Below are 13,700 nucleotides of genomic sequence, written 5' to 3'. Positions count from 1 at the left end.
CTCTGGAAATGAATTGCTTAGAACTAGACAGCAAGGTCCTCCCCAGCAAATGGGCTGCCCCTTTCTACGCCCCTACACCTGTTCACTCGGGTCCCTGTCTGGGCGTTCCCAGGTTCCACTGTCACACGATGAGCAGGAGCAAGCATCTTGCTTTCTGACCTGGCTGGCGCTGGGGTGTCCAAGTTGCAGGGCCTGAAAGGAGGATGTGAGCTGGCTGAGGACCACTCCATCTGGAGCTTCCCGTTGTCTCCATGTCCTTTTCATCTCCCAGGGACCCAGAGGCGCCCACCGCTGGGTAAAGGAAAGGTTAAGCCGGTTGGGCAGGGGAGCTGAGGAGCGGAATCTAAAGGGGAAACTTGGTAGGAGAAACAAAGCCAGTGTTTGTTGGGCTTCCCTCCTGCTTGGGAGGGTGTTCTCACACCACTGCATTCCTGGGTCGCCAGAGTCAGTTCACAGTGGCTTCTCCATAGGGCTGCTGCAGCCAAAGTGACTTTTTTCACCGGCTGCATGAAGACCCAAGGAAGGAAACCCACAACTTCTTCCAGGCCTGAAAAGCCAACATTATTGGGTAGTGGTGGTGCACACCTTTAATCCCCGCACTCAGAAGGCAGAGGCAGGCGGATCTCTGCGAGTTTGAGGTCAGCCTGGTCTACAGAATGAGTTCTAGGACAGCCACAGCTATGCAATAAGGAGACCCCATCTCAAAACAGAATAAAAATAAATTCAACACCGAGAAGCCATTTCCTTTAATAGCACTGTTACTTTTAAGTGTATGTGTGGGTACCATCAAAGGGTGTTGGATCCACTGGGACTAGATAGAGGCCACCTGCCATAAATGCTAGTTTCTAAATCTGGGTACTCTGCAACTGTATGTGCTTTTAACTACTGAGCCATCTTTGTTGGTTTTTCGAGACCAGGTTTTTCTGTATAGTCCTGGCTGTCCTGGAACTCAAGAGCTCCTGCCTCTGCCTTCTGAGTGCAGGGATTAAAAGCATAAACCAATACTGCCTGGTGGCATTTGGATTTTTCAAAGCATAATTTTAAGGCTGGAGAGATGGCTCAGTGGTTAAGAGTACTAACTGCTCTTCCAGGGGTCCTGAGTTCAATTCCCAGCACCCACATGGTGGCTCACAACCATCTGTACGAGATCTGGTGCCATCTTCCGGCCTGCAGGAATACATGCAGGCTATATGCTGTATACATAATAAATAAAAAAACAAAATTTAAAAAAGATTGAGTATATCAATTGGGTACCTTGTGCCAGTAGTCTGGAGGCTGTGAGCTACCATGTGGATGCTGGGAGTTGAACCCAGGTCCAACAGAAGAGGAGCCAGGGCTCTTACCCAATAAGCCGCCTCTTCCATCCCTAAAATCACCATGTGGCTCAGTGGTTCTCAACCTGCCTACGCTGCGACCCTTTAATAACCACCAGATTATGTTGTTGCTATAATGTCTGATATGTGACCCCTGTGAAAGGGTCCCGGCCCACAGGTTGAGAACCACTGACTTAGACAGTGAGCTAGAAACAGGGTGTTTTCTAGAAGAGTCAGTAAATACATCTGGTCCCCCAGGGCATGAGAGCCTCTGCAAACCTTGTCCAGCTGTGGAGAGCTAGCAAGGAAGACTTAGGGGACTTGGTGGTGAAAGCAAAGAAAAAAAAGATGACCAGAGTTCAAAAGCAAACAGGTACATCCCTGAGAGCAGACCATACCCCAAGGCCCAGAAAGTCTGGGTTTGCCCTGGATCTGGGGCTTCAAGACCTGGGTTCCCAGCAAGACAAGCACATTGGTGTGGCATTTGTTTTTATTAGAAAATCCATTAGGTGAGTGCCCCTAACGCAGGTAGGCAGAGCCTGTTTAGGCCCCACAGCTCTCGTTTAATCTTCTACCCTTTTGTGAGGAGCTGCCAGGGGATGGAGGTGCCAGGCAGAGTCCAAAGGCCTCTCCTGAACCCCCAAGAGTTCACATTGCCAGTAACATGCCAACAGCACCCAATGGGACCCTCAAGCCCAAAGCTGTGGTAATGGCAGTACTGTTTATATGGCTTCAGTGAGGACAGGGAGGCTTGCCAACTCCCAGGTCTGCCCTCTGCATTCTGGTTGAGTCAGGATCCAGGACAAGATGGCCACGGGCCAAGAGAACACATTTGCTACCCTATGGAGTCTAGAAAACACCTGGCTTCTTGGGAGAAAAGGGTCGAGGAAGCTGCACTCAGTTCTTCTTGGGCTTGGGAGTATCGTATTTCCTCTTGCTGGAGTACCACAGGAGAAGGGGGATGCCTATGGAGGGCAAGGTCATGACTCCAAAGGCTGCCCAGTCCAGCTGTGGAGGAAAACAAAGAGCTTACTTAGGAGTCTGGATGCAGAGATGCAGGACAGAACAGGGACCAAGGGAATGGTCGATGAGAAGGGAGCAGAGGACTCTGGCAGCAGAGTTCCAGCCTCTCTGCCCAGACCAGCGGCTACTTCTCAGGGCGTGGAGCCCAATCCTTACCTCACTCAAATCCTAGACAGTCCTTGAGAGCGGCCATGTCCCTAACAGTCAAGCCTCCTGGGACTCTGGACTACCCCCTCATCCTTCACCTTGCTGTCTTCCAGCCTAGTTATGCACTGGTCCTCCCGGGTCTTTAGGCGCATCTGCTGCTCTCAGTCTGCCCTTCCTTGCTTCTTGACTGGCTAAACCCTCTCCGGACTCAAAGGGACAGCTGCTCCAGCTCCTAGCTGCTCCAGGACCCTGTGTGACACCTCACCGCAGAGCTTCCTGACACGGCCTCACCGAGTCTATGAGAGCAGGTGAATTTTGTTGCTGCTGAGGTTATATACTGTCTCTTTTGCTCAGGCTGGCCTCAAACTGGCTAAATAGTTAACGATGCTCCTGATCTTCCTGCCTTCATTCCCCAGAAGCTGGGATTACAGGTGTGCCACCAGGGCTGGTTTTATACTGTTGCTGGGCAAACATGCTACTAACTGAGCCACATCCTCACTGCCAGGTAATCTGTAATGGGAGAGACTGTCGTATTTGGAGCTTCTGGATGAATAAACGGATTCCCTCATTCAGTGTTCACTCAGCCCTGAAAAATTCTCTCCAAGCTCCAGCTGGGCAAGGTGGTGCATGACTTAATCCCAGCACTCAGGAGGCAGAGGCAGATGGAGCTCTGTGAGTTCCAGGCCAGCTAGGACCTAAAGAAAATGAAACCAAGACTAAGTTTAAGCAACTATCACAACACTATGACCCACTGAGACTATTGAGCCTGACACGCTTCCACTCCAGGCTGCGCAGAAAGAAAGGCCAGCTTCATGGTACTGGCTCTTGTGAGCTCACCTGACAAAAATCTGGGCAGGATTACCTCAGGAATATATCTAAAACTGTCTCTATCTGTCTCTCATGTGATAGCAAGAAATAGATAAGAACAAGTTAATCAATTTTCTAAGGAGACCATGAGTTTCCAGAACCAATAGAATATTCTCACACCAGGGGATGAGAGACAATACTAGAAAGAAAGGCTTACAAAGTGGGGGGAGAATCTCCGGTCAAACTCCCGCTGGGCAAGGATTCCTCCCTGTCCAGGTGCACTGGTGGAGCCGATCTGGAGAGGAAAAAAGAAGGGATTAAGGCAAGCTGAGAACAGGCTGCTCCAGCCAACAGAGCTCTGAGCATTAGACAGAGCTACCAACAGACACAGCCGAGAATGCGTAAAGAGAAGTTATAGCTCAAGTGGGAAAGTTCTCGTAGAGCATGGAAGACAGCTCGGCTTTGATGACCAGTACTGGGAAAAGAGAAAGAGAGAAAGAAAAAAAGAAAGGAAGGAAGGAAGAAAAGAAAGGAGGAACAAAGCTACTGAGGGCTGGAGAGATGGCTCAGTGGTTGAGAGAGCTCACAACCACCTCTAACTCCAGTCCCAGGGGATCCAAGCCCTTCTTCTGACTTCTGCAGGCGCTAGGCCTGGACATGGTGCACATGTATACAATTAGGCAAAGGTCTCATATACATAAATAAATCTACAAAATTTTATTTTTAAAGAAAATTTTAAAATAAGATAGATGATGTCAAGCATGGTGGTACATGCCTTTAATTCCAGCACTCAGAAGGCAGATACAGACAGATCCATAAGGGGCCAGCCTGGCCTACAGAGTGACTTCCAGGAAAACCAGAGCTATATAGAGAAACCCTGTCTTGAAAAACCACAAACAAACAAACAAACAAATAAATGCCAGAAAGATAATTCCCTCAGGCTTTTATAGAAAAAAGTAGATTAGGAGCCAGCAGAGTTGAAATCACACACACACACACACCACAGTGAGCATCTGTTAGACAGGAAACGCTAGCTACACAACTAAAACCAAACCTTGACCCACCAGGATCAGGTTATAGACCACTCCTGTCTGCATGACAGGGTGTATCACGGAGTTAGCAGGCCTCGGCAATCGTTTGCTTATTCCTGAAGAGAAAACACTCTTTTCTCCTTCACAAGGCCAACCTGACTCAGATGAAGTAGTAAGAAGAGTTCTGAAAATGTTAACGCCCTACCAAAATGTACATTACCAGAGAAGGGCTGGGGCTGCCACACATTCCTGTGCTGTCTCAAGAGGAGCCAAGAGTTTGGAGCTCACCACGAAGAACTGTTCCCAGCAGCAGGTGAGCCTTTGATTTTCATGTTTATTAACCCACTAAGTACCAGGGAGTTCTGGACAGAGCGACTGGCACACTAGTAATCCCAGCACTTGGGTAACTGAGGCAGAAAGATCTGGAATTCAAATTCCTTCAGAGTTCTATGAGCTACATAGAATCTGTCTCAAAACAAGTAAAAGGAGAAAAATTAAATCACTCAGTTAATTAAAAATAAAGCAGGGTGCAGGGGAGACAGAGGCAGGCAGATCTCTGAGTTCAAGGCCAGCTTGGTCTACAGAGCAAGTTTCAGGACAGCCAGGGCTACACAGAGAAACCTGTCTTGAAAAACAAAATGAAACCAATTCAGGGTGGGCATGGTGGCACATGATCTTGGGAAGCAGAGGCAGGTGGCTCTCTTGTAAGTTCCAGGCCAGTCAGGATTGTGTAGTGAGATGTATCAAGAAAGAAAGAAAGAAAGAAAGAAAGAAAGAAAGAAAGAAAGAAAGAAAGAAAGAAAGAAAGAAAGAGAGAGGGAGAGAGAAAGACAGAAAGAAGGAAAGAAGGAAAGAAAGAAAGAAAGAAAGAAGGAAGGAAAGAAAGAAAGAAGGGAAGAAGGGAAGAAAGAGAGAAAGAAAGAAAGAAAGAAAGAAAGAAAGAAAGAAAGAAAGAAAGAAAGAAGGGAGGGAGGGAGGAAGGAAGGAAAGAAAAAGAAAGAAGGAAAGGAAAGAAAGAAAAAAGAAAGAAAGAAGGAAAGAAAGAAAGAAGGGAAGAAGGGAAGAAAGAGAGAAAGAAAGAAAGAAAGAAAGAAAGAAAGAAAGAAAGAAGGGAGGGAGGAAGGAAGGAAAGAAAAAGAAAGAAGGAAAGGAAAGAAAGAAAAAAGAAAGAAAGGGGGGAGAGAAAGAGAGGGAGGGAGAGAGAGAGAGAGAGAGAGAGAGAATGAGAGCCCCACAGAGCTTAAGGTTTGGACAACTTACCACAACAGGTCCATCCTCCTGCGCCAAGTAGGTAATAGTCGCTGAAGTGAAGTTGAAATAACCAGCTTTGAGAGGACGAAGGACCACTGTGTGGGAGACATTGCTAGCACTAGCCCAAGGGTTAAGGAAGTAAAACAATATGTGCCATTCATGAAACAGTTAACAACACGTGTAGTGACTTCACGCCTCTTCATGCTTCAAGCCCACTTTTTAAAAGCTTAGCATATGGTGGGGCAGTGGTGGCACACACCTTTAACCCCAGCACTCGGGAGGCAGAGGCAGGCGGATCTCTGTGAGTTCAAGACCAGCCTGGTGTACAGAGGGAGTTCCAGTACAGCCAGTGCTACAGAGTGAGATCCTGTCTCAAAAAATCAAAAAATAAGAAATCAGACAGTCATTGAGTAAGGGGGTGGGGCAACAGGTTACCCAGTTTCTATATGCTAAGAATCTGCCTTTTTTCCTTTTTTAAAAAAAGATTTATTTATTTATTACGTACACAGTGTTCTGGGCACCAGATGTCATTACAGATGGTTGTAAGCCACCATGTGGTCACTGGGAACTGAACTCAGGACCTCCGGAAGAGCAGTCAGTGCTCTTAACCGCCATCTCTCCAGCCCTGAACCTATTCTGAAAGAACTTCGGGTTTAGAGCATTTACCCAGTGTATGTGAGTGCGTGAGTGTCTCTCCAGCAATGCAAAGAAAAATACACCTTTCAGCGTGGCCACTGATACCTTTATAAATATCTACACCTTGCTGCTGGACCGCAGGGCTCACAGCCCACACAGCTGGCTCCTGTCTTCCTGTGTCATCTTATCCACACAGATGGCAAGAAAAAGAGCCCCACGCCCACTGTTTGAAGCAATGCCCTGTGCCGGCCCTCATTACCTAGAAAAAGAGGATACGGAGCGATCCGGTCCCATTTGACGTTGAGCATACCAGAGACGATGCCGAAGTCTTCTGGCGGGAAGGAATCGTCAGACAATTCCACATCTAGTGCAGCACTAGAAAGCAAACACAAGAGTAAGGGATATAAAATTAAGGCAGTTAACTAGAAAATCTACCTGCTGGTCAAAAGAACCCTCACAGTAACTTGGCTTTAAAGAAGCCAGACCAAGACCTGGGATTCCGTTACTCAGAAACACCAGGATATTCACATATCCAGAAGTGAATGGGCCCAAAATTATCCCGACTCTAATTTCTGGACTGGAGAAGTAAGATGAAGATGGAATAGAAAAATAAAAGGAAAGGACAGCAATAGAAGTGCTCATGCGTGGAAGAAGGGAGAGGGGAGTCGCTCCCCGGAGGTTAGGATGACATGTACATTCTCTGAAAGCCTTCCAGGTCCCGAAAATGGAAGATGGAAGTTCACTCAAGGAAGCCTTCACTTTCAAAAGAGCACCCCGGCCAAAGTAAGCCCTCTAGTGGATTCCTCCATGCCTTCACTCTCGGCACCCGATGCTGGAGGGCTCCAAAAGAGAATTCGCTCCTCCACAAAGTTCTCTATGCCCACGTGGAAGCTCAGGACCCAGGAAGGAGCATGCTCAGCCCAGGCCGTTACCTGGAGCCGACATTGTAGATGTTATACTGCAGGGTCAGGTCCCGCCCTTCCACAGCGTATCTGTTCAGCAATGATTTAGAGGCCAAAAGCCTGGCTCCTTCTTCTCCTTGACTGACAGCTAACAGAGCCAACACCACAAACGCCAGCGGCCTCATCTTTGGAAAAAAGAGCAGAGTGAGAAATCAACCCAAGTATGGAAAGAACCGCCAGGCAGGCAGGCACCATGAGCGGAGCCACACTGCAGCCCCACGACCTCGTCTGCAGCCGCAGGCCCCGGAGACGGTCCAAGCCACAGCTGTGTGCACCGCGCTTCCGGTCAGCCTGGGTCTCGGGGACCCTCAGTACCACCGCCACTGCCGGACTCACCGTGGGCACCCCAAACACCATCCTGGGCCACAGACAACCGGAAGAAAACGTCAGCATCCAAAAGACCGGAAGCGGATCTGACCGGAAACCCTGATGTCCCGCCCAGTGCCTTGTGGTTGTTGTAGTTCTACAAGTCACACAGTTCCCTTTGTGGCGACTGCCACCCAAGAGAAGACATCTAGACGAGCGGTTCTCAACCTGTGGGTCACGACCCCTTTCTCAAAGGCGATGCATATTATATATCCTGCATGTCAGATATTTATATTATGATTAATAATAATATCAAAATTACAGTTCTAAAGTAGCAATAAGATAATTTTATGGTTGGGGGTCACCACTGTTACGCCCAAATCCACGAAGTCCTCCAAAAAGCCAACAAGAAGACAGAGTCCCGTATGTAAAATCAAAGAGCCTTTATTTTAAGCAACTTTGCAAACTCCATCTCTCCATATGTCCAATGTACTGGAATAACCGGAGAGCCTCGAGCTCAGTTAGGTTGGGTTTTATAGTAGTAAAGGTGGGAGTGAGGGGTTCAGGACTCCTGATTGGCTGACATTTGTCTAGGGGTATCCTGGTGAGTGAGTGCTGGAAGGTGGACCTATTTACAGGGGTTGGAACGTTAGGCATTTCCTTTGGATGGTCTGTTTTTGGGTGGTGCTCAGTTTGTGGTTCTTCCTGCAACCAGGCATTGCTTCAGGGTAAACTACTCAGACCCAGGCCTCTTGTTAAATTTATCGATGGCAGGTGATAATAGTTGGAAGTAAAGAACTTCCTTTGAGTGACCTGCCCATACTTAGCGTATCATGGCTGGCTCCCACAACCACAACATGAAGAACTGTATTAAAGGGCTGCAGCATTGGGAAGATTGAGAACCACTGCTCTAGACTCTGCAAGTACCTAGTGTTCATGGAGGTCAGAAGAGGGCATCAGTCAATAACTAAAAGACAACCACCAACTGAGTTATGGTAAAAACCAGTCCTGTCTTGGTGTGTTCACTCACCCTTGGTCAAGAATAAAGTGTGCCTTGCTCAGACACATCAGTCTCTTTCTTTGAAGACCCGAACACTTATTTCTAACAAACTACCTAAACCATATGTGGGGTGGGATGGGTAGGTGGGATACACTAAAGAAACTGCCAGCCGGGTGATGGTGACACACGCCTTTAATTCCAGCACTCGGGAGGCAGAGGCAGGTGGATCTATGTGAGTTCGAGGCCAGCCTGGTCTACAGAGCTAGTTCTAGGACAGGCTCCTAAAGCTACAGAGAAACACTGTCTTAAAACAAAAACAAAACAAAACAAAACAAAACAACAAAAAAAGAAATTGCCAACATGAATGCTCCATGCTGTGGTTAAGGGGAAGTTTTATTGGTTTTTGGTTTTTGTTTTGTTTTTTGAGATACCGTTTTCTTTGTAGCCCTAACCTGGAATTTTCTCTATAGACCAGGCTGGCCTCAAACTCAGATCCGCCTGCCTTTGCTTTCCAAGTACTGGAATTAAAGGTGTGTGTTACTACCGCCCAGCAAGGGGAAGGTTTTGGGTTTGTTTTTGTTTTATTGTAAATAAGAACGAGTAAATTGGGCAGGAAAGATGGCTCAGTGGTTAAGAGCACTGACTGCTCTTCCAGAGGACCTGGGTTCAATTCTCAGCCTGGCAGCTACAATTGCCTGTAACTCCAGTTCCAGGATCAGGACTGCAGACTCTGTATGCACACATTGCACAGACACACATGCAGGCAAAATACCCAGATGCATAAAATAAACAAATAAATTTGAGAGAGAGACTGAGACAGAGAGACTACCCAGAGGCATCCAGAGGTGTCCAGAACACACAGAGAAAGCATAGACCAAAAATGGTCACTGGACCGAGCATGGCCAGGGTTTTCTGTGAGGGGATGTAGAATAACCAGAGGTAGAGACTAGGGAGTGTAGCCAGGTCAGGAGTAGCTGGGAGAAGGGAAGCCAAGAGCTGGTGGAATGTTAGGGTAGAGGAGGAGTAAGAAGCATGGACATTTGAAATGTGATATTTGTGATGTTATACTGAGGGGAGCCTGGGGGCCAGCATGGGCTGTATGCTGATAGGCACTACAGGTAGCCTCACATCACTCTGCCAGAATAGGAAGCAGTTTCACAAGTTCCAGAGGAAGACTGGCGGCTGTTTTCTTTTTTCCTTCCTGTCTTTTTCTTTCTTTATTTCAACCTAACTGCCAGAAATCCTCCTATAGTCCAGGCTGAGCTCATTTCTGAATATTGAGACTGCCTTTTGGAGTTTGGGGAATTGGAATTTCCTTTGAACCTGATAAAAATAAATGTATATATTCAGCATCCACTGTCCGGAAATCCCCAAAACAGCTGCCTCCAAATTCAGAAGAGGAATGTCTTCATCTTTTCTCTGGCTGCTTTACAATGACCTTTCTCCAGCCTCTCCCCTATTCATTGAGCCACTTGGCCACACTTTAGGACATTGAGCCTAGGGTGAAGGGAGGCTGGGGTTCAATACAAGGCATTGCACAAGCTAAGCGCTAGCTCTACCCCTGAGCTCCACCTTAGTGCAGAGCAAAGCGTCCTTGTCCTTGTGGGATAATACAGAGGAACACAGTGTGCGCGCAAACCCAGCACTCTGAAGCAGAGGTAGGTGGTCTCTATGAGTTCCAAGCCAGTCAGAGCCACGACCCTGTCTCATAGCAACAATAACAAACAAACAAAGGACTTAGGGCTAGTGCTGCTCTCAGAGAGTTTTAGGACCTGGCAGTAGGGAGGGAGCAGGTAGCGTGACTCCCCTGAAGAAGGCAAAGGGGATGCCACACCCTCAGCAGAAAAACCCCACCAATAGCTTTCCTTTGTCAAGGAGAAATGCTATTTCTTACCAAGCACTCTGTTCCTTCTGCCTCGGACAGACCACTTTTCCTCTTGCCTGCTTTCTAACTCTCACATCTTTGCTTAGAGCAAGTTATTGGACTTAAAAAAATCTTGGGGCTGGAGAGATGGCTCAGTGGTTACGAGCACTTTCTGTTCTTATAGAGGACCAAGGTTTGGTTCCTAGCATCAACATGATGGCTCCTAACTATCTTTGACTCCACTTCCAGGGGATCTGATGTCCCCTTCTCGCCTCCTAAGGCACCAATCATGTGGTGCACAGATATATATGCAGCCAGAACCCCCACCCCCACCCCCACCCCCACAAAATAAATAAAGATGCTATGGCCAGTGAGATGGTCAGTACGGTGGAGACACTTGCTGAGTTTGATCCCCAGAACCCCCGCATAGGAGAATAGAACCAGTTCCTGCACAGCAGCTCCCAGATAAACAAGCAGGTGTGAGGGCTTGACTGGACAGTTTCTAATCTGCTGGGAATTGTTAGGTCTCAAAGATCAGGCTCCAATGCTACAGTGAAACTCTGTTTCAAAAAATGAAAAAAAAAAAACAATAAAATACAAAAAGGAGAGAAAAGCTGTCCTCCTTTACACTCAGGACCTAGGTGACTGTGTTCTGTGCAGGGATTATTCTGTAAATTTTGCCTAATAATTTTTACCTTTCATTTTTTTTCTTTTTTTCTTTTTATTGATATTTATTGAGCTTTACATTTTTCTCTGCTCCCCTCCCTGCCTCTCTCCTCCCCACTTCAACCCTCCCCCAAGGTCCCCATGCTCTCAATTTACTCAGGAGATCTTGTCTTTTTCTACTTTCTACTTCCCATGTAGATTAGATCTATGTAAGTCTCTCTTAGTGTCCGCATTGTTATCTAAATTCTCTGGGATTGTGTTTTGTAGGCTGGTTTTCTTTGCTTTATGTTTAAAAACCACCTATGTGTGAGTACATGTGATAATTGTCTTTCTGTGTTTGGGTTACCTCACTCAAAATAATGGTTTTTTTAAGATTTATTTATTTATTATGTATACAACATTCTGCCTCGATGTATGCTCGCACGCCAGAGGAGGGCGCCAGATCTCAGTACAGATGGTTGTGAGCCACCATGTGGTTGCTGGGAATTGAACTCAGGACCGCCGGAAGAACAGCCAGTGCTCTTAACCTCTGAGCCATCTCTCCAGCCTCAAAATAATGTTTTCTAGCTCCATCCATTTTCCTGCAAAATTCAAGCTGCCATTATTTTTTTCTGCTGTGTAGTACTCCATTGTGTAAATGTACCACATTCTTAGATCAAAGGGCATTTAGTTTGTTTCCAGGTTCTGGCTATGACAAACAAAGCTGCTATGAACATAGTTGAGCAGATGTCCTTGTGGCACGATTGAGCATCCTTTGGCTATATACCCAAAAGTTGTATCATTGGGTCTTGAGGAAAATTGTTTCCTAATTTTCTGAGAAATCGCCACATTGACACCCAAGGGGGTTGTACCAGCTTGCATTCCCACCAGCAATGCAGAAATGTTCCCTTTCCCCCATAACCTCTCCAGCATAAGTTGTCATCAGTGTTTTTGATCTTGGCCTTTTGATCTTGGCCATTCTTACAGGTATAAGATGGAATCTCAGAGTTGTTTTGATTTGCATTTCTCTGATGACTAAGGATGTTGAATATTTCCTTAAGTGTTTTTCAGCCATTTTAGATTCCTCTGTTGAGAGTTCTCTGTTTAGGTCTGTACTCTATTTTTTTATTGGATTATGTGATCTCTTGGTGAGCAATTTCTTGAGTTCTTTGTATATTTTGGAGATCAGACCTCTGATGTGGGGTTAGTGAAGATCTTTTTTTTTAAAGATTTATTTATTTATTATGTATACAACATTCCTTCCATGTATGCTTGCATGCCAGAAGAGGGCACCAGATCTCATTATTTCATGTGGTTGCTGGGAATTGAACTCAGGTCCTCTGGAAGAGCAGTCAGTGCTCCCAACCTCTGAGCCATCTCTCCAGCCCCATTAGTGAAGATCTTTATATTTATATTTAGGAAGTGGTTCCCTGTGTTCAAGTGTACTTCCCACTTTCTCTTCCTTTTTTTTAAAAAAATATTTATTTATTTATTTATTATATATACAATATTCTGTCTGTGTGTATTTCTGCAGGCCAGAAGAGGGCACCAGACCTCACTACAGATGGTTGTGAGCCACCATGTGGTTGCTGGGAATTGAACTCAGGACCTTTGGAAGAGCAGGCAATGCTCTTAACCTCTGCACCATCTCTCCAGCCCCCCCCCCCACTTTCTCTTCTATAAAGTTCAGTGTGGCTGGCTTTATGTTGAGGTTACCTTTCATTTTTAATAATTAATTTATCATTACATTTATTTGTGTGTGTAGGTATGTACATGCACATTCATGTGTGTACGTGTGTACATGCACATTCATGTGCGTAGTTGTGTACATGAACATTCATGTGTGTGTAGGTGTGTACATGCACATTCATGTGTGTGTAGTTGTGTACATGCACATTCATGTGTGTGTAGGTGTGTACATGTACATTCATGTTAGTCAAACAGCACACAGGTGAAGGTCTTCTTGTAGACCAGGCTGGCCTCAGACACACAGAGATCCACCTGCCTCTGCCTCCTGAGTGCTGGGATTAAAGTTGTGTTCTACCATGGTGGCCTATTTTTTTTAAATAAAGAACAGCATCTTACTCTCCAGGGAGAGTAGTAATTTAGTGCAGCCTGGCCTTGAACTTGGGTACTCTTCCTTTCTCAGTGCACTGAATACTGGATTGTAAGCACGAACCACCATGCCTGCTTTACCTTTTACTTTTCTCTCTTTTCCCCCAATTTTATTTTATTTTATTGTTTTTTTGAGAAAGGGTTTCTCTGTGTTGGCTCAGCTGTCCTGGAACTCACTCTGTAGACCAGGGTGGCCTCGAACCAGCTGCCTCTGTCCCTCTGTGCTGGAATTTGAGGCCACTGCCTGGCCCTTTTAATTTTCTTTTTCTTTCTTTTCTTTTCTTTTTTTCTTTTTTTTTTTCTTTTTTTTTTTTTTTTTTTTTTTTTGGTTTTTCGAGACAGGGTTTCTCTGTAGCTTTGGAGCCTGTCCTGGAACTAGCTCTTGTAGACCAGGCTGGCCTCGAACTCACAGAGACCCACCTGCCTCTGCTGGGATTAAAGGCTTATGCCGCTGCCACCACCTGGCCAGCTCCCTGGTTTTGATCCTCTTGGCCTCACCTGGGTGATATACCCTTCTCCCTGCTCCACCCTTCTCCCTGCTCCACCCTTCTCCCTGCTCCACCCTTCTCCCGGCTCCACCCTTCTCCTAGCTCAATCCTT

At 46.4% G+C, this 13,700-nt stretch overlaps 1 protein-coding gene across 2 annotated transcripts; it reads right to left on the bottom strand.

Moving 5' to 3' along the window:
* Window positions 1–1,785: 1,785 nt before the first annotated feature.
* On the bottom strand, window positions 1,786–7,568 carry Ssr2 (signal sequence receptor subunit 2). 2 transcript variants are annotated; one of them, XM_038311232.1, is made up of 6 exons: window positions 7,507–7,568; window positions 7,141–7,295; window positions 6,468–6,583; window positions 5,582–5,622; window positions 3,508–3,585; window positions 1,786–2,321 (listed from the first exon to the last, which is right to left on the bottom strand). In XM_038311232.1, exons 1-6 carry the CDS (start codon window positions 7,561–7,563, stop codon window positions 2,211–2,213), a joined length of 558 nt encoding a protein of 185 aa, XP_038167160.1. In that variant the 5' UTR covers window positions 7,564–7,568; the 3' UTR covers window positions 1,786–2,210. The 2 variants fall into 2 exon arrangements, with proteins under 2 accessions (XP_038167160.1, XP_038167159.1); XM_038311231.1 differs by having other exon boundaries at window positions 5,582–5,690; window positions 6,485–6,583.
* Window positions 7,569–13,700: the final 6,132 nt, after the last annotated feature.

The sequence above is a fragment of the Arvicola amphibius genome, chromosome 14 (assembly GCF_903992535.2).
Source record: "Arvicola amphibius chromosome 14, mArvAmp1.2, whole genome shotgun sequence".
NCBI lineage: Eukaryota > Metazoa > Chordata > Mammalia > Rodentia > Cricetidae > Arvicola > Arvicola amphibius.
This window is presented reverse-complemented; position numbering and strand designations above follow the sequence as displayed.